The sequence below is a fragment of the Podarcis erhardii genome (assembly GCF_964252035.2).
Source record: "Podarcis erhardii genome assembly, chromosome: 7".
Lineage (NCBI taxonomy): Eukaryota > Metazoa > Chordata > Lepidosauria > Squamata > Lacertidae > Podarcis > Podarcis erhardii.
The window spans coordinates 1,168,724-1,191,651 of NC_138511.1; the positions used below are offsets into that span (position 1 = coordinate 1,168,724).

At 44.5% G+C, this 22,928-nt stretch overlaps 1 protein-coding gene and 1 long non-coding RNA gene across 2 annotated transcripts in view; both read left to right on the forward strand.

The window, feature by feature from the left end:
- Positions 1–22,928, forward strand: part of LOC309346403 — a 308,888-nt gene that overhangs the window by 67,570 nt on the left and 218,390 nt on the right. The window lies entirely within an intron of this gene.
- LOC309347135 (maestro heat-like repeat-containing protein family member 7) lies at positions 8,922–13,830 on the forward strand (the record flags this gene model as incomplete). Its single annotated transcript, XM_081871479.1, has 5 exons — positions 8,922–9,134; positions 10,021–10,142; positions 11,181–11,330; positions 13,223–13,377; positions 13,590–13,830. The coding sequence occupies exons 1-5, from the start codon at positions 9,119–9,121 to the stop codon at positions 13,828–13,830; spliced, it is 684 nt and encodes a 227-aa protein (XP_081727605.1). The 5' UTR covers positions 8,922–9,118.

Below are 22,928 nucleotides of genomic sequence, written 5' to 3' on the forward strand. Positions count from 1 at the left end.
TGACTTCCTCATGCCTCCCATTTTTGTATTCTAATTCTGTTAGATATTCTAGCAAATCCTTCCAACCTTGTTTTTATCCTAATAGTTTATCTTAACATACTATACTTCCCCTCTTTATATTTTAATTCATATAAATATTTCAACACATCCTTGATCTTAATTTTATCCTCATATCTTATCTTAATATACTGTAATTTTCCATTCTTTCCTTCACCAAGTTATCATCCACTTTAACTTTGTTTAATCTTATTTCCCATTAAAACTTATATATCTGTACTTATTCTTAAGACATTTCCCCTAAGGTCAAAGAAAAAATTCAATTCCGCGATTTTCCCATCTCTCATTAAAAAAAAAACAAATTTATATTATATATACTTTAGATTCCCAATTTTCTTTCACCAAATCCCCTCCCCGGTTTCGGCCCCTCAATAGTTCCATTAATCTCAGAAAACCATCAGCCCGGAGATCTTAAATCCGAGGCTCTTAAGTCTCTCTCCTGTCCCCTCTGCCAGTCTTTTTGATAGTCTTTAATGTTGAAAATCAGATCTTGGGGAAGCCCCAACGCAACAGTCATCATATTACTTCCTGCCAAACTTCCATAGTTAAAAGTAGGGCCTATAAAGTATTCCAAATCTTGTTTCACACTCTTTTCAAATCCAAAGGCCCCCAAAGCTCCAATCTTCCAATCTCCACCTGGCTCGGATTTATATTCCAAAGGTCATTTGATCTCCACATAGGGTGATCTCTCCATCTTTCATCTTCCAGGCCAAACCAGGCTTCCATCTCCAAATATTTACTTCTCCTAGTTGTCATCATGTAGGGCCTCAAGTAGTAATCCACTATTGGCCTCTGTAGGGTTACGGCTCCCCCTTTCCTCACTTTGCTCACAACAAGATTCTCCTTTTCAAATTTTTCAATTTGTTCAGTTGAAAGAGGTTCCTGTGCTTGGTTCTTGTCCACTTCTTTGCCAAAACCTACTTTTGTTTCCAAGATTACCACGTTAGTAGCCATAACATTTATCTGGTCTTGCAGCTTTCCCAAGAGATAAAATGTCCTGTTCAGTTCACACTCGATTTCCTTCCTAACAGCCATACTTAAATAGTCCAAGGTCAAAAACTAGTTTCTCAAGGCTTTTATCTTTAGCTGCATCCTTACGACAATAACCCAAAGCTCAGAAGATGTTTTAGCGATTGCACTGGCCAAGATTAATGAATCTTTGGAGCAACTTAATAAGAAGGTCGAAGAGACAAATAAGACGGTTGAAGAGACAAAGATGACAGTGGACGAGGCAAAAGTGAAGGTAGACGCAGCAACCACTAAAATTGACTTAAATACAGAAAGCTTAAATAGCTTGGGACAAAAGGTGAACAATAATACAGAATCTATTCAGAAATTGTTGCAGGAATCTACTTTGATCCGACAGACTGCAGATGAAGCCAAGGAAAAAGCTGCTGCTGTGGAATTTAAGATAACACAATTGGAAACAGAGAAAGTCCCAGATCTACAGAGGCAAATTGAGGACCATAAATTGACACTTTCTATGATTGAACTTAAGGAAAAACAGACGAATTTAAGGATTAGAGCTGTACCTGAATTAGAGAAGGGCAGTTTGATAGAATTTCTGACACAGGAATTTGCAGAGTTCTGGAAGTTGGATTTGAAACAAGAAGAATTCAAAATCGTGAGGGCCTTCAGACTTGGAAGAGGAGGAAACAAGAATAAAATAAGGGACTATCTGATTACTCTCCGATCTAAAGAAGAGAGAGATAAAATTTTGGGTCTGCACTTTCAGAACTCTTTGACAATTCTGCAGTCAAGAGTGGAAATCTTTAAAGATATACCGAAACATCTGTAATGGTTATAAGGGGTTACTTGTGCGTAAGTTGCCGTCACTTTTGGCTAGATTGCCTGGCTAACCATGCTTTTGGCTGAAAGCCCTCACTCCGTGGCCGTTCAGTCACTTGCAGAATCCGTCAGTGGGCGTTTCTTGAACCTCTTCCAGCATAAGAGCTGTTTGACGCCAAGTCTCCGCCTATCTCCCTGCGTGGGACTCTTCTGCGCAAGGAAGGAGTGGGCAGAGGTGTGCCCGTGCTCTCTCCACTGGTCTCAGATGAAGGGTCCCGGAGACCTCTCTCTGAATCATCTCCCTCCCTTCTCTACTGGTGTTACGTTGAATTCCTTCCCCCCTGCTGGTCCCCTCTCCTGCATCGCTTTGGAGCCCAGCCTCCACCTCACGCTTCAATGTCAGGTCCCTGACAACATCTTTTGGATCTTAGGTCCAACTTTGGAGATTTGGTTGCCCTGTTGAGAAGGAACAAAATCATCTTCAGGTGGGAATTTCCCCAAGGCCTATTCTTTAGCTTTAAAGGAAGAAAGATAAAGATAAGATCAGTGGAGGAAAAAGATAAGTTTTTGGGAAACCATGGAGAAGATCTGCAGAAAGAACTTGGAAAAGAGCCAGGAGTTTTGGACAGAAGTTCACCAAAAAGAGGGAAATCAACACCACTGACAGAAATAGATAAAGTACTAAGTGCTGTTGGAGGAGAAGCAGAGTAACTACATCATGGCACTGCAAGTATTAAGCTGGAATGTGAATGGACTCAACTCCCCGGAAAAAAGGCGAGAGTCTTTCATTTATTAAAAAAAGAACAATTGGATTTGATTTGTCTACAAGAAACACATGTGATAAGGCTACACAGGAAGATATTGAGCAATAAAAGATTGGGACATGAATTTATTTCATCAGACAAAGTTAAGAAAAGAGGAGTAGTACTTTATGCAAAATGAAATTGATGAATCAGGAAACAGAATGGAAGATCAAACAGATGAGACAGAAGACATTTGAATCGGCAAATAAATGTGGGAAACTGCTGGCTTGGCAAATGAAAAAAAGACAAAAACTTAGTACTATTACTAATTTGGAAGTGGAGGGAAAGAATATACAGAATCCAGTGGAGATCAGGAAGTGCTTTCAGAGGTATTTAAACATCTATATACACAGGAGACTCAGAAAGAAATGGACATTGATCGATTTTTGAAAATAAATGGATTACAAAAAATCTCTCAAGAAAATAAGCTAATGTTGAATTATAAAATAACAGACCAGGAGGTAGAAGGAGCCATTCAGAACATGCAATTGGGCAAATCCCCAGGGCTGGATGGTTTCACTTCAAGATATTATAGATCCTTGAAAGAATGGCTAGTACAGCCTTTAAAGGAAGTTTGCAATGAAATACTGGAAGGGAAAAAGGCACCAGAGTCGTGGAAGGAAGCTTATATTACACTTATACCGAAAACAGAGTCTGAGAAGACACAGCTTAAGAACTACCGCCCCATATCTTTGCTCAATGTGGATTACAAAATTTTTGCTGATATTATGGCTAAAAGACTAAAAAAGGTACTAGTAGAAGAAATTCATAAAGATCAAGTGGGCTTTCTCCCGGGGAGACACTTGTCTGACAATACGAGGAATATAATTAACATTTTAGAAAAATTACAAGTGAATATTAGCACCAAAGCAGTTTTGATATTTGTGGACGCGGAGAAAGCCTTTGACAATATTTATTGGAGTTTCATGAAGAAAAATTTACAGGGAATGGGGGTAGGTCAAGGTTTTGAAAATGGTATAGGTGCAATCTATTCAGAACAAAAAGCTTAATCTAAGATTCGGTTGGCATGCCTATTTATGGCGAGATAAAGGAAGGGTTCATAAAGGTTTTTCTAATCACATTCTCAGAGGGTCACTGCTGGAAGTGTGGGAAAGGAATAAAAAATTGTTGGAGCAGAAAACGCCCTGGTGGTTATCACCAATAGACATTTTAACAATTAAAAAATTAAACATCGAGGGGGAAAGATGGACATATGAAGATTTACTAACCAAAACAGAATCCGGGTGGAGGATTAGACCTTACGAAGAAATAAAAAGCAAGCTGACTGGCTGGATTCAATACCATCAAATTAATTCAATGTGGAGGGAAGATAATAAGATCAGAATAAATGACAAGAAATCTAGATTTCAGATTGAAATAATAGAAAGTAAAACAAAATTATTATCAAAAATGTACAACCAGTTGCTTGAGTGGGACACCAAGGACGAGGAAGTAAAGGAAGTGATGGTGAAGTGGGCGGTAGACCTAGGGTACAACATAGAGTTTGACAAATGGAAGGCATTGTGGTGTAAAGATATGAATTTCTCAGCATGCACGACACTAAAGGAAAACATGTATAAGATGATGTACAGGTGGTACATAACGCCAGTAAAACTACATAAAATGTATAGAACGGGCGATAAACTGTGTTGGAAATGTAAGAGCAAGGAGGGCGATTTCATTCATACGTGGTGGACGTGCGAGATTCTCAAAAAATTTTGGGAATCCATCTATAATGAATTTAAAAAAATTCTTAAATATACGTTTGTTAAAAAACCCGAAGCCTTCTTGCTGGGGATAATTGGTAAGGATATCAAAGAAGAAGATAGAACCTTTTTTCAATATGCAACGGTGGCCGCCAGAACCCTCATAGCACAGTACTGGAAAACACCAAAAATCCCAACACTAAAGGAGTGGCAACTTAAACTATCCGATTATTTGGAGTTGGCTAAATTGACACAGAAAATAAGAAATCAAAGAAGTGCAAAATTTAACAATGAATGGAATAAATTTAGGATATATATGGAAATAGAGACAAGGGGAAAATCAAAATGTTGATCAGAAACACATATGTACTTACAGAAATCACAGTAGGCATGAGATAACGCTTACTACGTAAAAAGTTTTATTAAGGAATAGACACAGCAGATAGATAAACAAGGCAATATTTTCCGAAATCGAGATAAAGGGAAGTCGATCAATGTTATTTAAAGTTGTATGTATTTTGTGTTTTTCTCTTTTTTTCTCTTTTTCTTTTCTTTTTTTTTCTTTTTCTGTTTTTTCTTTTTCATTTTGTCTTTTGTACGTTTGTGAAATATATTTATGTCAAAATTTAATAAAAAAATTAAATAAAAAAAAAAGCAGCTAAATTAATTGTAAACAATGTAGTCACAGAGGAGTTTAAGATTGAGAAAGGAACACAACAAGGTTGCCCAATCTCTCCATTGCTTTTTATATCGGTCCTGGAGGTTCTGCTTAATATGATTAGAAAGGACCAATTGATTAAAGGTATACAAGTCAGAGCTAAACAGTACAAATTGAAAGCATTTGCTGATGATTTGGTATTGACACTAGAGGAGCCAGAATCTAGTACCAAAAGAGTATTGGAATTGATTCAAGAATTTGGTCATGTTAATAATAATAATAATAATAATAATAATAATAATAATAATAATTTATTATTTATACCCCGCCCATCTGGCTGGGCCTCCCCAGCCACTCCGGGCGGCTTCCATAAAAACCAAAAATACAGTAAAATATCACACGTTAAAAACTTCCCTGAACAGGGCTGCCTTAAGATGTCTTCTGAATGTCAGGTAGTTGTTTATCGCTTTGACATCTGCTGGAAGGGCGTTCCACAGGGCGGGGGCCACTACCGAGAAGGCCCTCTGCCTGGTTCCCTGTAGCTTTGCTTCTCGCAATGAGGGAACCGCCAGAAGGCCCTCGGCGCTGGACCTCAGCGTCCGGGCAGAATGATGGGGGTGGAGACGCTCCTTCAGGTATACTGGACCGAGGCCGTTTAGGGCTTTAAAGGTCAGCACCAACACTTTGAATTGTGCTTGGAAACATACTGGGAGCCAATGTAGGTCTTTCAAGACCGGTGTTATATGGTCTCGGTGGCCGCTCCCAGTCACCAGTCTAGCTGCCGCATTCTGGATTAGTTGTAGTTTCTGAGTCACCTTCAAAGGTAGCCCCACGTAGAGTGCATTGCAGTAGTCCAAGCGGGAGATAACCAGAGCATGCACCACTCTGGTGAGGCAGTCCGCAGGCAGATAGGGTCTCAGCCTGCGTACCAGGTGGAGCTGGTACACAGCTGCCCTGGACACGGATTTAACCTGTGCCTCCATGGACAGCTGGGAGTCCAAAATGACTCCTGGGCTGTGCACCTGGTCCTCCAGGGGCACAGTTACCCCATTCAGGACCAGGGAATCCTCCACACCTGCCCGCCTCCTGTCCCCCAAAAACAGTACTTCTGTCTTGTCAGGATTCAACCTCCATCTGTTAGCCGCCATCCATCCTCCAACCGCCTCCAGACACTCACACAGGACCTTCACCGCCTTCACTGGTTCTGATTTAAAAGAGAGGTAGAGCTGGGTATCATCCGCATACTGATGAACACCCAGCCCAAACCTCCTGATGATCTCTCCCAGCGGCTGCATGTAAATGTTGAAAAGCACGGGGGAGAGGACAGAACCCTGAGGCACCCCACAAGTGAGAGCCCAGGGGTCTGAACACTCATCCCCCCCCACCACTTTCTGAACACGGCCCAGGAGGAAGGAGCGGAACCACTGTATGACAGTGCCCCCAGCTCCCAGCCCCTCAAGACGGTCCAGAAGGATGTTATGGTCGATTGTATCAAACGCCGCTGAGAGATCCAGCAGAACTAGGAAACAGCTCTCACCTTTGTCCCTAGCCCGCCGGAGATCATCAACCAGTGCGACCAAGGCAGTTTCAGTCCCATGATGAGGCCTGAATCCCGACTGGAAGGGATCCAAATGGTCTGCTTCTTCCAGGCGTGCCTGGAGTTGTTCGGCAACCGCTCGCAGGATTTAAGTTGAATAAGTTGAAAACTAAGGTTTTAGAGAAAAATCTAACAGTGATTGAGAGAGAGAAGTTTCAGAAGGAGACAGGATTAACATTGGTTAAGAAAGTGAAATACTTAGGGGTTAACATGACTGCTAAGAATGTGAATTTATTTAAAGATAATTATGAAAAATGTTGGACGGAAGTGAAAAAGGATCTAGAAATATGGACAAATTTGAAGTTATCATTGCTAGGCCGAATTGCTGTGATAAAAATGAATGTATTGCCCAGGATGGTGTTTTTGTTTCAAACACTGCAAATTTTGGACAAAATGGATTGTTTCAAGAAGTGGCAGAAAGATATCTCTAGATTTGTCTGGCAGGGCAAGAAATTTAAGATACTAACTGATGCTAAAGAAAGAGGTGGATTTGCCCTGCCAGACCTTAAGCTTTATTATGAATCAGCCGCATTTTGTTGGCTGAGAGAATGGCTGCTTCTTGAAAACATAGACATTTTGGACCTAGAAGGTTTTAATAATGTATTTGGGTGGCATGCATATCTGTGGTATGACAAGGTCAAAGCACATAAAGCGTTTAAAAACCATATTGTCAGGAAAGCACTGTTTAATGTCTGGATAAGATATAAGGATTTGCTTGAAAACAAAACTCCAAGGTGGTTGTCACCAATGGAAGCAAAGGCTCAGAAAAAGCTCAATATGGAGGCCAAGTGGCCGAAATATTGGGAAATTTTGGAACAAGAAGGGGACAGATTAAAACCGCAGAGTTTTGAAAAACTAAAAAACAAAGTACGAGACTGGCTCCATTATTACCAAATAATGGAGGCTTACAATTTGGATAAGAAAATTGGCTTTCTGGTGGAAAAATCAAAATTGGAAACAGAACTGTTAGATCCTAAAACTAAGAATTTGTCAAGAATGTATAACTTGCTGTTGAAATGGAATACTCAGGATGAAATGGTGAAATCTGCTATGATTAAATGGGCACAAGATGTTGGACATAACATTATGATGGCTGCCTGGGAACAGTTATGGACCACAGGCATGAAATTCACGGCATGTAATGCCCTAAGAGAAAACTTAATGAAAATGATTTACAGGTGGTACATGACACCAGTCAAGCTTACAAAAAATTATCATTTACCCGACAATAAATGTTGGAAATGTAATGAGACTGATGGTACATTCTTTCACCTTTGGTGGACATGCCCAAGGATTAAGACATTCTGGGTAATTATGAAAAATGTTGGACGGAAGTGAAAAAGGATCTAGAAATATGGACAAATTTGAAGTTATCATTTGAATATGGACAAATTTGAAGTTATCATTGCTAGGCCGAATTGCTGCGATAAAAATGAATGTATTGCCCAGGATGGTGTTTTTGTTTCAAACACTGCAAATTTTGGACAAAATGGATTGTTTCAAGAAGTGGCAGAAATATATCTCTAGATTTGTCTGGCAGGGCAAGAAATTTAAGATACTAACATGCCCAAGGATTAAGACTTTTTGGGAGATGATCTATAATGAAATGAAAAGGTATTTAAGTATACCTTTCAGAAGAAACCAGAGGCCTTTCTCCTGGGCATGGTTGGCCAATTGGTGTCAAAGAAGGATAGAACTTTCTTTATGTATGCCACAACAGCAGCAAGAATACTCATTGCAAAATATTGGAAGACACAAGGTCTACCCACCCGGGAAGAATGGCAGATGAAGGTGATGGACTATATGGAACTGGCAGAAATGACTGGCAGAATCCGAGACCAAGGAGAAGAGTTGGTGGAAGAAGATTGGAAGAAATTTAAAGTTTATCTACAGAAACATTGTAAAATTAAGGAATGTTAGAAGGATGTTGGAATGAAGTTATGTGGTTTTAGCAGAAATGATATAAAGGTCTAAGTAAAAATGGATTGTTAATTGGTGAAAGAAGAGAATGTAAAATTATAGTATATTAAGATAAATTATTAGGATAAAAACAAAGATGGAAAGGATTTGCTGAAATATCTAATTGAACTAGAATACAAAAAAGGGAGGTGTGAGGAAGTCAAGGAAATAAGTAAAGGAAAGAAAGTTATGTAAAGATTTGATTTGTTTTTTTTAATTGTCTGTTTTTTATTTTTTTTGTTTGTTTAAATTGATATTTGTTTATCTTTTTTTCCTAACCTTTAAAATCTTAATAAAAATCCATTAAAAAATAAATCAATCAAATCCAAACTCTTCTTCTTCTTCTTCTGAAAGCATGCCAGACGGTTTTCTCTTGCTGGGCTCTGTGGGACGAGGGCTGACTGTGCATCTCTCTCTCTCCACTTCTTAGGTATCCCAGGATTTCCCCCTTCTTGGACAGCTGGTGGCGCTCTTGTCCCTTCACCTCGCAGACAACGTGAAGGAGATTGGCCTGCAGTCAGCAGAGGCCTTGTACCATCTCCATTACATCATGATAGCCAAAATGGGTGAGGGGGATGCTGGGAAATGGCTTGTTTCTTGTAAGCCGCAGGGTGGGAGATCTGTAGCCCTCCAGAGGCTGCTCCAACTCCCATCATCCCTGAGTGTTGCCCATGCTGGCTGCTGCTGGGGTTGATCAGGGAGTTCAGGAGGGCCAGAATTGTGCTAGCACTGGCCTAACGCCAACACCCCGTTGGCCAGAGATGAGAGGGCAGTCTTGGGGGAGGAATTCACTGCTGATGTTCATCAGAAAAGCCTTCTGGACCTGACCAGTGGCCCAGCCCAGTCCAGCATCCTGTTCCCACAGGGGTTGATCAGATGCTTGTGGGAATCCAGCAAGCAGAATTCAAGCTCTTTCTACTCCTGTACTTTGCTGCCTCTGACCATGGAGGCAGAGCATAGCCATCCTGGCTAATAGCCATGGGTAGCCTTCTCTTCCATGAATTTGCCTCATCTTCTTTGAAAGCCATCTTGGTCCGTGGCCATCAGTGCCTCCTGTGGCAGGGAGTTCCAGAGTTTAGCTGTGCATTGCAAGAAGAAGGACCATCCTGAAACTTCAGTTTCATTGGAGGTCCAGTTGTTCTCATGTTATGAGGGCAAGAGAGAAAGCTTTCTCTCTCCACTTTCTCCAAGCCATACATTGTGTCTCCTCTTCCTCGCCGTTTTTCTAAACGGAACCGCCCCCCAAATGCTGCAACCAGCATTTGCTCCACAAGCACCCCAGTCCTTTTGGTTGCCCCCTTCTGAACCTTTTTTCCAATTCCGAATTATAATTTTTGAGGTGAAACCAATAATTGTTTTTGTTGGTCCCAGCGGGAAAACTGGAGGTTTTGAGCAGGGAGCACTAATGCTGGGTTCTTTTGCATGCATATTCCAAAACCCGACCCTGCTTAGGTAAGGAACTGGAGAAGAGGAGGAATAAAAATAAGAAAGGCAACATGGTCAGATGGGTCCGAGAAGACTTCTTCATCCCTGGGCCCTCCCTCTTCCACTACAACATCGCAAAAGTGGCCAAGGTAGGGGTGGCCTTTTGTACTCTTTATTGCTAAGACCGCAGCCACTCCCAGTTAGCCCTGCCCCACCAACTTCAGCCTGCCCTCAGGCAGCCCACGCCTTCTAGGGATGAGGGAGAGATTCAGAGCAGTTCACACTGGAAGCCAAAGCTATCAGATCAAGGCTTTCAGAAACAACAGGAGAACTGAAACACAACCCGCCTTTGAAATTCACATGTCCTTGAATTTCGCAATGCCAAACAGTGTGTAAAAAAATCCATGCGTGAGCTATTAGTGTAAATAACATTCAGAAATGCATTGTATTAGAATAAATTGCTCAAAGACAAGTGCCCGGTAGCCTAAACTGCATGCAGAATTCTACTTATTGAAATTCTACCAGCTGCTGGGAGACCTAGGGTTCAGATCCCCACTCACGAGTCAGTCACAGTCTCTCAGTCTAACCTACCTCATGAGACTAAAACGGGGAGGAGAGAGAACCATGCATTGCCACCTTGGGCTCCTCAGGGCGGAAAAAGAATAGGAAAAGTTGACTCATTTGATGCATCTTTCACAAGGCACTGCCAAGCCAATGGACTATGCCAACCTTGTGGTGGGTGTTTTTGTTGTATATTAAGAACTAAACACACAGCCGGCAGGTTCCCACCCAGTCTGTTAGGCATTGGTTATATAACGGATAGCCACTATTATTCACCCTCTCTGTTCCTGGAGGGATTTTTTAAAAAAAAAATTCTAGTCTGATTTTAGATTGAACCTCTTCATGTTCCAATGTCATAACCAATTTAAGATGTGGATCGAAAATAGCAAGGCGTCACCTGACTTTTAGTTTGGTTTGTTGCAAAATCTTTCAGCTACTTAAATAAACACATAAATAGAATCACCAAATTGTAGAGTTGGAAGGGACGTGGGGGTCACTTAGTTCAACCCTCTCAAGGCAGAGTGGAGATGTCTTTCACTTGGTTTGTGAAGGCACCCTTGGACTACTGAAACGTGGTCGGAGTGTGGAGCAGAAGAAAACTCCCTCTTCTTTCTTCTTTGTGCCAGGCTTTTGGGGAGCACCTCACGCCCAGCCAGATCAACGAAGTCGCGTTGAAGGCGATTGACAACCTGACAGTGGAAGACAGAGCCGTCTCTCAGGCTGCAGGAAAGCTCCTGAGGTCCTTCCTTGAGGAATGCGGCATGGAAATGGAGGACGTAAGGCTCAAAACGGAGGCGGGGGGGGGGGCAGGTTTCCTCTAAATCAAACATTCTCTTCGGACTTAGAATTAGCTTGTTTCTGGGAAGTAAGAAGGCATTGTGTGGGAAGTAAGAAGAGCCAGTGTGGTGTAGTGGTTAAGAGCGGTAGACTCGTAATCTGGGGAACCGGGTTCGCGTCTCCGCTCCTCCACATGCAGCTGCTGGGTGACCTTGGGCCAGTTACACTTCTTTGAAGTCTCTCAGCCCCACTCACCTCGCAGAGTGTTTGTTGTGGGGGAGTTACAGATAGGTAGCCGTGTTGGTCTGCCATAGTCAAAACAAAAAATTCCTTCCAGTAGCACCTTAAAGACCAACTAAGTTAGTTCTAGGTATGAGCTTTTGTGTGCATGCACACTTCTTCAAATACACTGAAACAGAAGTCACCAGACCCTTTTATATAGTGAGAAGGTGGGGAGGGGTATTACTCAGAAGGGTGGTGGGAATGGGTGATTGGCAGATAGCTGTGATGAGCCTGTTGACGACTCTTAACGACTGCAATAGGTCTTACAGGAAAAAGCAAGGGGTGAGAAGGTGAAAAATGGCTTTGTCATGTATAATGAGATAAGAATCCAATGTCTTTGTTCAGACCAGGTCTCTCCATGGTTTTAAGTTTGGTAATAAGTTGCAATTCAGCAGCTTCTCTTTCCAGTCTCTTTCCTGCTTTTTCCTGTAAGACCTATTGCAGTCGTTAAGAGTCGTCAACAAGAAGAGAACCCAAAATGAAAAAAAGGATAAAATCTTGGAAAAAATAAAGGAAGGAGAGAAGAAGCTGAGAGCAAAACCAAAATCACAGGAGATCCTGAAAGAGATAAAGTTATATCAAGTACAATATATGAAATTGATGAACCAGGAAATAGAATGGAAGATTACAAAATTTTTGCAGATATTTTGGCTAAAAGATTAAAAAGGGTGTTAGTAGAAGAAATTCATAAAGACCAAGCGGGCTTTCTCCCGGGCAGACATTTGTCTGATAATACGAGGAATATAATTTATATTCTAGAAAAATTACAAGTGAATATCAATACTAAGGCAGTTTTGATTTTTGTGGATGCAGAGAAGGCCTTTGACAACATTTCTTGGAGTTTTATGAAGAAGAATCTACAGGGGATGGGGGTAGGTCAAGGTTTTGAAAATGGTATAGGTGCAATTTATTCAGAACAAAAGGCAAAATTAATTGTGAACAATGCAGTGACAGAAGAGTTTAAGTTACAGATAGGTAGCCGTGTTGGTCTGCCATAGTCAAAACAAAACAAATTCCTTCCAGTAGCACCTTAAAGACCAACTAAGTCAGTTCTTGGTATGAGCTCATACCAAGAACTGACTTAGTTGGTCTTTAAGGTGCTACTGTGTATCTGAAGAAGTGTGCATGCACACGAAAGCTCATACCAAGAACTGACTTAGTTGGTCTTTAAGGTGCTACTGGAAAGAAGAGTTTAAGATTGAGAAAGGAACACGACAAGGTTGCCCAATCTCTCCATTGCTTTTTATATCGGTCCTGGAGGTTTTGTTAAATATGATCAGAAAGGACCAATTGGTTAAAGGCATACAAGTGGGTGCTAAACAGTACAAACTGAAAGCATTTGCTGACGATTTAGTATTGACTTTGCAGGAGCCAGAATCTAGTACCAAAAGGGTACTGGAATTGATTCAAAACAAAGATCACCACAGCCAATCACAAACAAACAACCACACCCTAGGCCAACCCCAACCTCTCTCACCACCAAAGGAACACAAGTGAACGGCAGAGAACCGGCACGAGTAACGCTGACACCAAACCCTACATACATTAAGCAAAATAGAAACAGGTTCACCACACTTTCTCATCCTGGTCTTCTTTTATCTTCTTCCAGCTGCCTATGGTTGTGAAGGAGATTTACAACCGTCTCCACCAGATCCCCGACACCCGCACTAAGGAAGTGACACTTTCGGCTATTGTCAGCCTAGCCACCAAGCGCATGCAGCCGGTCGTAGACAGCCTGTTGGACTGTTCGATGGAGTGTGATGAGTAAGTTTTTGTGATGTGAAAATGGGGAGGGGTAGATTTAAGGGGTTTCTTAATTTATATTTATTTATATTGAATTTCGTACTTGCAAAAAATTGTGCTCCGAGTTGTGGTTTCTTTCTTTGCTAATGTATGTGCAATATAAAGAAAAGATCAAAGGTCTGACTTTTTTTAAGAAAAGGAAAACGGAAAAATTCTGTTTTGAAAAATTGCAGAAGTGCCACAGTGATCTGGAAGGCCTTGGTCGCTGATCAGTATTCCAGCGTCAAGCTGCTGAGACCCCTCCTGAAAAGGCTGCAGGATGAAGACCCCAAAGCGGAAGTCACTTCCAGGCGACGCAGCACTTCTCAAATGCCAATGGCGGTACGAAACCACTCAGTTTCTCTCTCCTGGATTGTTTTGAATGGGAGCTGGATGGGGCTGGGGGCTTCTTGCTGGGAGGGGGGTGCATCTTAATAAGTGGTCCATCCTGTGAGCACCTGCTTTGTATGCAGAAGGGCCCCAGCATCTCCATGTCGGGGAGTTCCTTGCCTGAAACCCTGGACAGCCACTGCTAGTCAGTGTAGACAACACTGAGGGAAATGGACCGGGGCTCTGAGTCGCGTCTGAGTCTGAGATCTTGATCTGACGAGGACCTCTGCTGAATGCCGTTCTCCTGTCCTTGTCCCTCCAGGCTACCAACGCTCTGTGTCATATCCTGTCGTTCCCTGAGGCTGCAGGTATCCTGAAGAGCATGTTCCACCACCTGCTGTTTGCACTTAGCACTCAGATCTGTTTTGTCCATGAGGCGAGAAGAAGAGGTTCGAGGGCGGCAAGTCTAATCCCGGAGCCCTCTTCGCATCTCGATCCACTGATGTAAGGGACCTGCTAATGCATTTGGGGGGGGGCCCTTCCTTCTCTCTCTGACCCATAGTGGTGATGGCTCAGCTCTCCCCCAAGAGATAGGCTTCATTTGGACATGGAGGTTCTGCTTAGGTTAGATAGCTAGGAGACCCAGGCTTCCCCAACCCCTGTGCTCTTCAGTCACTTTGGACCACAACTCCCACCAGCCCCAGCCAGCACAACGGGGCTGAAGATGGGAGTTATTGTAGCCCAAAACATCTGAAGGACACTAGGATGGGAGAGGATGTTGGAGACTCTCCCGCACGATGGGCTGATTTGGGTGTGGTGGGACTCACGTGTCATGAAACCTTAAGTCTCCATCACAGCCGAAAGGTTGCCGCTTGTGCTGGAAACATGGGGGAGGCTGCAGGGGGTGATGGTTGGGGTTGGACTGCAAGATGTCAAGGACCTAAAACTCCCCAGATGAACCTACCCAGACCTTGCGCTCATCATCGGAAGCCCCTCTTCACATGCCTCCTCCACACAAGAAGGGGCCTTTTCTGTGGTGGCTCCCCATTAGTGGGTTGCTCTCCCCAGGGAGGCTTGCCTGGTGCCTTTAGATGCCAGGCAAAAATGGTCCTCTTCAATCAGGCCATTGGCTGATTAACCTCCTATGCCCTTTCAACTGTGTTTGTTAGAGGGAGAGGAGTTATTGGTTTGCTTTGGTTCTTGTTTTCATTCTGTATTTTGTGCTTTTTAACTTGCATTTTTATGTTGTGAACTGCCCGGAGATCTACGGGTGAAGGGCAGTATACAAATTTTAAAAATATAATATTCTTAATTCCTTCACTTGACTCAGGACCGCTGTGCAGGCCCTGAAACAACTGATTGGGCGTGTTGAATACCTTGACGAATTTGAGGTTTTGGGGTTGCAAAGCTGCTGGGATATGCTGTCAAGTCCAGAAAGCTTTTTCAAAGGCATTCGTCTTCTGGCAAGGTAAGAAGGTGAAAAGGACTGGCAGGTGAGGCATGAAGAGCAAGGCCTGCTTTCTGGGGAAATGGGGATAAACTTCTTATTTATTTCAGAAAATGTACCATATTGTTCACTCTATAAGACACACTTTCCCCCTCCTAAAAAGTAAGGGGAAATGTGTGTGCATCTTAGGGAGCGAATGCAGGCGGGAGGCTCTGCTCAGCGTTCAAGTAACCTGGTGGTGGTTGTTGTTGTGCAGGAACGCTGGGTGGTTCTTCCTGCCAGCTTCAGACTTGTGAATTCTTTGTCTCTTACTCTTATGTTTCAGGACTTTGTTCACCTCCTCAACAGAACAGTATAATAGGATTGCCCGATTGGCACGGAAATATATGTGCTGTCCGAACAACAAGAAGAAAGCCATTGGCATGGCGTTTTACTTGGAGGTAGGAACTGGAAACAGGGAATGCCTGTTCTAATGTTTCTAATGGTTTCTTTATTCCTCACAATTTAACTGTCAAATGTTCTTTAGTATTTACACATTTTTTATTTAATTGTACAACTTCAACTGCATTCACTGCTATCATGTCTAATATATATGGACAGTGTTTTTTTGATAGAAGATGAATGTATACATAATAAAAGATGCACTTACAGTGGCTTTGCTCCAACTTAGGGGATGTCCGACTCTGATACAGACACTTCCGTGACCTAGCGCGCAAGTTACTGCAGGCAGCAATCATACAGGTATTCCGTTAATGGATGAGCAAGTCTTCACCTTTGGAAGGCTAAGATTTTTCTTAAAATTACATTTTTATATGTACTATTGGAAACACCTTAAAGCTGGTATAAGTTCATATGTATTTATTTTTGCCTGCTTTAAAGATTGATTTTTGTATGTCTGCTGGTTTATTATATATCTTTTTTTCTCTTTGTTCCGCTATGTATCGGGGTGGGGAGACATAATAACAACAACAACAACAACAACAACAATAATTCTTTGCTCGTCCAAATAAGCTTTTTTCATATATTTATTGAGGCCACTAAGTCTTTGAACTGAAGAGATTTCTCCAGTTTCAAGCGTCATCTCATGCTCTTTATGAGCCAAGTCCAAACCCTCCTGCAGTTCAGACCCAGCTTAGGATGTGTTTGGTTCAGCATGATTCCAACCAGCTCATACTCTTTCCTTCCCTTTCCCACCAAAATGTACCTGACTGTGAGAGCAGAGGTGAATTAGATTGGGAGGGCCATGCCCAGCCCTAGAGGTTGGAAGGCGGGGTCCAGGCCCACCAGAAACCAGCAGAGAACTCCATAGTTCCAAATGGAAGCACCAGCCTAGCTTCTGCTGCAGCCACGTTGGGATGAGAAGGGGCAGGAGGGGTCATGCGTGGCTGGGTGCTTCTTGCTGGAGACCATTGAACTGAAGTGAGCTGCTTTGGGGGCCAACCTGAATCAATCCCAAAATAACCCGTTCAAGAGGTGCTTTTTAGAAACTGAGCTCACACTAAAACTGTAAAACCATGAAAATATATGCTTATGAAATACATGATATTTGTTGTCTGATGGGGGGGGGGCAGCAGCTCTATACCTTCCATGGGTCACAACAAGCCTGGGGGTCAAAACAAAGCACCACCATCTCAGGTGAATATCAGGATTGAGTCCATTGCTCAACATTATCTGGTGTCACTTAGGCTCTGCCAGTGAGACCACTTGTGCTGCTGCCGCTGCCCTGTCTGGCTGTCAAAGCCTTGACGACCTGCGCTGCTGCTGCAGCACATTCTGACGGTCAAAGCCTCGATGACCTGCACTGCTGCCGCTGCCCTGTCTGGCTGTCAAAGCCTCGACGACCTGCGCTGCTGCCTCTTCCTTTTCTGGCTGTCAAAGCCTCGAAGATCTGCGCTGCTGCCGCAGCCCCTTCTGGCTGTCAAATCCTCGAAGATCTGCGCTGCTGCCTCTGCCTCTTCTGGCTGTCAAAGCCTCGACGACCTGCACTGCTGCCTCTTCCTTTTCTGGCTGTCAAAGACTCGACGACCTGCGCTGTAGCCGCTGCCCCTTCTGGCTGTCAAAGCCTCAACGATCTGCGCTGCTGCTGCAGCACAGTTTGACGGTCAAAGCCTTGACGACCTGTGCTGCTGCCGCTGCCCCTTCTGGCTGTCAAAGCCTCAACAATCTGCGCTGCTGCCTCTGCCTCTTCTGGCTGTCAAAGCCTTGACGACCTGCGCTGCTGACACTGATGCTTCTGGCTGTCAAGGCCTCGACGACCTGCGCTGCTGCCGCTGCAACTGCTAGCTGTCAAAGCCTCGACGACTGGTGCTGCTGCCTCTGCCTCTTCTGGCTGTCAATGCCTCGACAACCTGCACTGCTGCTTCCGCCTCTTCTGGCTGTCAAAGCCTTGACGACCTGCGCTGCTGACACTGATGCTTCTGGCTGTCAAGGCCTCGACGACCTGCGCTGCTGCCGCTGCCCCTTCTGGCTGTCAATACCTCAACAACCTGTGCTGCTGCCTCTGTCGCTTCTGGCTGTCAAAGCCTCAACGATCATCGCTGCTGCCTCTGCCTCTTCTGGCTGTCAAAGCCTCGACAACCTGCACTGCTGCCTCCGCCTCTTCTGGCTGTCAAAGCCTTGACGACCTGCGCTGCTGACACTGATGCTTCTGGCTGTCAAGGCCTCGACGACCTGCGCTGGTGCCGCTGCCCCTTCTGGCTGTCAACGCCTTGACGACCTGTGCTGCTGCCGCTGCCCCTTCTGGCTGTCAATGCCTCAACGATCTACGCTGCTGCCTCTGCCTCTTCTGGCTATCAAAGCCTCGATGACCTGCACTGCTGCCTCCTCCTCTGGCTGTCAAAGCCTTGACAACCTGCGCTGCTGACGCTTCTGGCTGTCAAAGCCTCGACGATCTGCGCTGCTGCCTCTGCCGCTTCTGGCTGTCAAAGCCTTGACGATCTGCGCTGCTGCCTCTGCCTCTTCTGGCTGTCAAAGCCTCGACGACCTGCGCTGCTGCCTCTTCCTTTTCTTGTTGACAAAGCCTCGAAGTCCTGCGCTGCTGCCGCAGCCCCTTCTGGCTGTCAAAGCATCAAAGATCTGCGCTGCTGCCACAGCCTCTTCTGGCTGTCAAAGCCTCAACGATATGCGCTGCTGTCTGACTCTTCTGGCTGTCAAAGCCTCGACGACCTGCACTGCTGCCGCAGCCCCTTCTGGCTGTCAAAGCCTCGACAACCTGTGCTGCTGCCTCTGCCCCTTCTGGCTGTCAAAGCCTCGACAACCTGTGCTGCTGCCTCTGGTTCTTCTGGAAGTCAGAGACTCGATGACCTTTGCTGCTGCCGCTGCCCCGTCTGGCTGTCAAAGCCTCAACGACCTGCTCTTCTGCCGCAGCCCCTTCTGGCTGTCAAAGCCTCGACGACCTGTGCTGCTGCATCTGTCGCTTCTGGCTGTCAAAGCCTCAACGATCATCGCTGCTGCCTCTGCCTCTTCTGGCTGTCAAAGCCTCGACGACCTACACTGCTGCCTCTTCCTTTTCTGGCTGTCAAAGCCTCAACGATCTGCGCTGCTGCCACAGACCCTCCTGGCTGTCAAAGCCTCAACGATATGCGCTGCTACCTCTGCTCTCCTGGCTGTCAAATCCTTGACGACCTGTGCTGCTGCATCTGTCGCTTCTGGCTGTCAAAGCCTCAACGATCATCGCTGCTGCCTCTGCCTCTTCTGGCTGTCAAAGCCTCGACGACCTGCACTGCTGCCTCTTCCTTTTCTGGCTGTCAAAGCCTCGATGACCTGCACTGCTGCCTCTGCCTCTTCTGGCTGTCGAAGCCTTGACAACCTGCGCTGCTGACGCTTCTGGCTGTCAAAGCCTTGACGACCTGCTGCCGCTGCCCTTTCTGGCTGTCAAAGCCTCAACGATCTGCGCTGCTACCTCTGCCACTTCTGGCTGTCAAAGCTTCGACGACCTGCACTGCTGCCTCTTCCTTTTCTGGCTGTCAAAGCCTCGACGACCTGCGCTGCTGCCTCTTCCTTTTCTTGTTGTCAAAGCCTCCATGACCTGCGCTGCTGCCACAGCCTCTTCTGGCTGTCAAAGCCTCAACATTATGTGCTGCTATCTCTGCCTCTTCTGGCTGTCAAAGCCTCGACGTCCTGTGCTGCTGCCGCTGCCCCTTCTGGCTGTCAAAGCCTCAACGATCTGCGCTACTGCCGCTGCCCCTTCTGGCTGTCAAAGCCTCAACGATCTGCACTGCCGCTTCTGCCCCTTCTGGCTGTCAAGCCTCGACGATATGCACTGCTGCCTCTTCCTGTTCTGGCTGTCAAAGTCTCGACAACCTGCGCTGCTGCCGCTGCCCCTTCTGGCTGTCAAAGCCTCAACGACCTGCGCTGCTGCCTCCGCCTCTTCTGGCTGTCAAAGCCTCAACGATCTGCACTGCCGCTTCTGCCCCTTCTGGCTGTCAAGCCTCGACGATATGCCCTGCTGCCTCTGCCTCTTCTGGCTGTCAAAGCCTCGATGTCCTGCACTTCTTACGCTGCCCCTTCTGGCTGTTAAAGCCTCAACGATATGCGCTGCTGCCTCTGCCTCTTCTGGCTGTCAAAGCCTTAATGAACTATGCTGCTGCCTATGCCTCTTTTGGCTGTCAAAGTGTCGACGACCTGTGCTGCTGCCGCTGCTCCTTCTGGCTGTCAAAGCCTCGACGGCCTGCACTGCTGCCGCTGCCCCTTCTGGCTGTCAAAGCCTCGATGACCTGCGCTGCTGCCGCAGCCCCTTCTGACTGGGAATCTGGAGACCCATTAAAAATCACAGGCGGGTGAAGCCTGTGAACGTGGGATTCGGCGGGCACCCTTTGCACCTCCCCTACCCACGGGGAAACCCGGTTTCAGGTATCCAGAGCGACGTGGGGTGAGCGGCACGGTGCTTCGAATCGACTGCTTCTTCCACGGAGCGAAGCCGCTATGCTGTTGCTGGAGAGCGCTGACTCTTTTCTTGTGGACAATTTGACTTAAAGCAACTACCCATGAGTAGAGCTGAAGCAGGAGAATTGAATTTTTAAATGTCTAATTTGGTATCGAAACGGGGAGGTTCAACACAGGAAGTCCGCCTTCCCCTTTTGTAACTAGACTGAAGCAACGAGGCTGCAAGCTGAAGTCTTCGAAAGCCTATTGTAAAGGACTAAATTTCCATTGGTAAAAAACATTAAACCCCCCTTGGAGGCCAGAGAAGGGGGGAGGGACTTTTGGACGGAGCATGTCTGCAGGAGAGAGCGAAGAGAGTTAAAATACCACTGCTCCGACCCTGGAAACGGGCTGGTAGCAGGACTGACGTTCATTGACAGTGATTAGAACGTTCATTGACAGCTAGCTAAATAAGAGAAATACATTGTTTCCACTGTCTCCGTCTGCTCTTAAAAAGGAGTAAAAGTAACTGAAAATTGAAACTAACTTCATTGTTTGAACTGTGTTTAAAAGGGGACATTACGGATTAATATAAATAGAAACTGTTTCCCCCTAGAGGAAGCTTTTGAAACTGTTACAAGTGCTGGGCTGGGGGAATTTCCAGCTGCAAGATAAAAAACTGTGTGACTCTGGGACTGACCTTGAATCTTTTAAGTGTTATGGCAAATGGAAAGGAAAAAACAGACCAGTCAATTCCTGAAAAAACATTAAGGTCTGGGAAGACTTTGCAGCAACCCAGCAGAGCCTCAACATCAGGCCCCCCTGCCTCTTCAGCTGCTGTACCAGCATACTCAAAATCAAGAGGAATGTCAACAGAAGAGGCCTTAGCGGTTGCATTAAGCAAGATAAATGATTCATTGTAACAGCTTAACAAGAAAGTGGATGTGGCAACCACTAAAATTGATTTAGTACAAATAATCTGGGTCAAAAGATCAATACCAATACAGAAACCATTCAGAAATTGATACAGGAATCTACTTTGATACAGCAGACTGCAGAGGAAGCCAGGGAAAAAGCTGTTGCTGTGGAATGTAAAGTAATACAACTGGAGAGAGAGAGAGTCCCAGCCCTACAGAGGCAACTTGATGACCATAAGTTGAAGCTTGCTATGATTGAACTTAAAGAAAAACAGACAAATCTGAGGATCAGAGCTTTACCTGAATTGGAGAAGGAAAGTTTGATCAGAGCTTTACCTGAATTGGAGAAGGAAAGTTTGATAGACTTTCTCACGCAGGAATTTGCCAACTTTTGGGACTTGGACTTGGGCCGAGAAGAGTTTAGAATTGTGAAGGCCTTCAGACTTGGAAGAGGAGGGAAAAAAGAGAAGAATAGAATAAGAGATCGCTTGATTACCCTCCAAATCAAAGAAGAGAGAGACAGAATATTGGGTTGGCACTACCAGAAGAACTTAGAAGTACAACAGTCAAGAGTGGAAATTTTTTAAGACATCCCGAAATATCTCTTGGATCTTAGGCCTAACTACAGAGACTTGGTTGCCCTGCTGAGAAGGAATAAAATCATCTTTAGGTGGGAGTTTCCCCAAGGTCTATCTTTCAGTTTCAAAGGAAGGAAAATAAAAATAAGATCAGTAGAAGATAAAGTAAAGTTTTTGTATAAATACGAAGAAGATCTGCAGAAGGAACTTGGAAAAGAGCCACGAGCATCGGATAGAAGATCACCAGATAGAGGACTAGAGCAAAGAGCATCGGATCACCAAATAGAGGAATATTGGATATATCAGCATTACCCTTTGGACTGGATCCCCCAGTGAACGTGTCACCAACACCACCAACAGAAGAGCAAGCATTGGGCGCAGTTGGAGGAATATCAGTGTAATTACATCATGGTGTTGCAAGTTTTGAGCTGGAATGTAAATGGACTGAACTCCCCAGAAAAAAGGCGGAGAGTCTCATTTATTGAAAAAAGAACAATTGGACTTGAACTGTTTACAAGAAACACATGTGATAAGGCTACACAGGAAGATATTGAGTAATAAAAGATTGGGCCATGAATTTATCTCATCAGATAAAGTTAAAAAAAGAGGAGTGGTCCTTTATGCAAAGGAGAGCCTATCACCAAAATTTATATTCAAAGATGACCAAGGAAGATTTGTTGCAATTGAAATTCAATCACAAGGAGAGCAATTCTTGATAGTAGGCATCTATGCACCAAATGAAGGAAAATCGGAGTTCTTTAAGAAGTTACATGAGACTCTGATGGATTATATGGACTATAATATGATTTTGATGGGAGATATGAATGGAGTGGTGTCTACAAATATGGACAAGGCACAGAGACAGGTAGTCACTAAAGATGGTAGACTACCAAAAACCTTTTTTGACATGACTGAAAATATGGACTTAGTTGACATTTGGAGAATGAAGAGTCCTCGGGGAAGAGAGGGAACTTTCTTCTCTGAGGCTAAAATGACATGGACAAGAATTGACCAAATTTGGATAACTAGAGGTTCCGAATACTAGCAAAGTGGAGATTTGCCCCAAAACTTGTTCTGACCATAATGCTGTGAAGATGGAAATTAAATTGACGCCAATTGGTTCCTTTAGATGGAGGATGAACGATACATTGTTCAGGAATGAAGAAGTGACCAAGAAGGCCCAAAAAACTCTGAGAGACTATTTTGAGATAAATATGACTACTACAGTGGAAAAAAAGAATAATTTGGGACGCAAGTAAAGCGGTTATGAGAGGATATTTAATACAACAGAATGCAGTTAAGAAGAGAACTCAAAATGAAAAAAAGAATAAAATCCTGGAGAAAATAAAGGAAGGAGAGAAGAAACTGAGAGCAAAACCAAAGTCACAGGAGATCCTG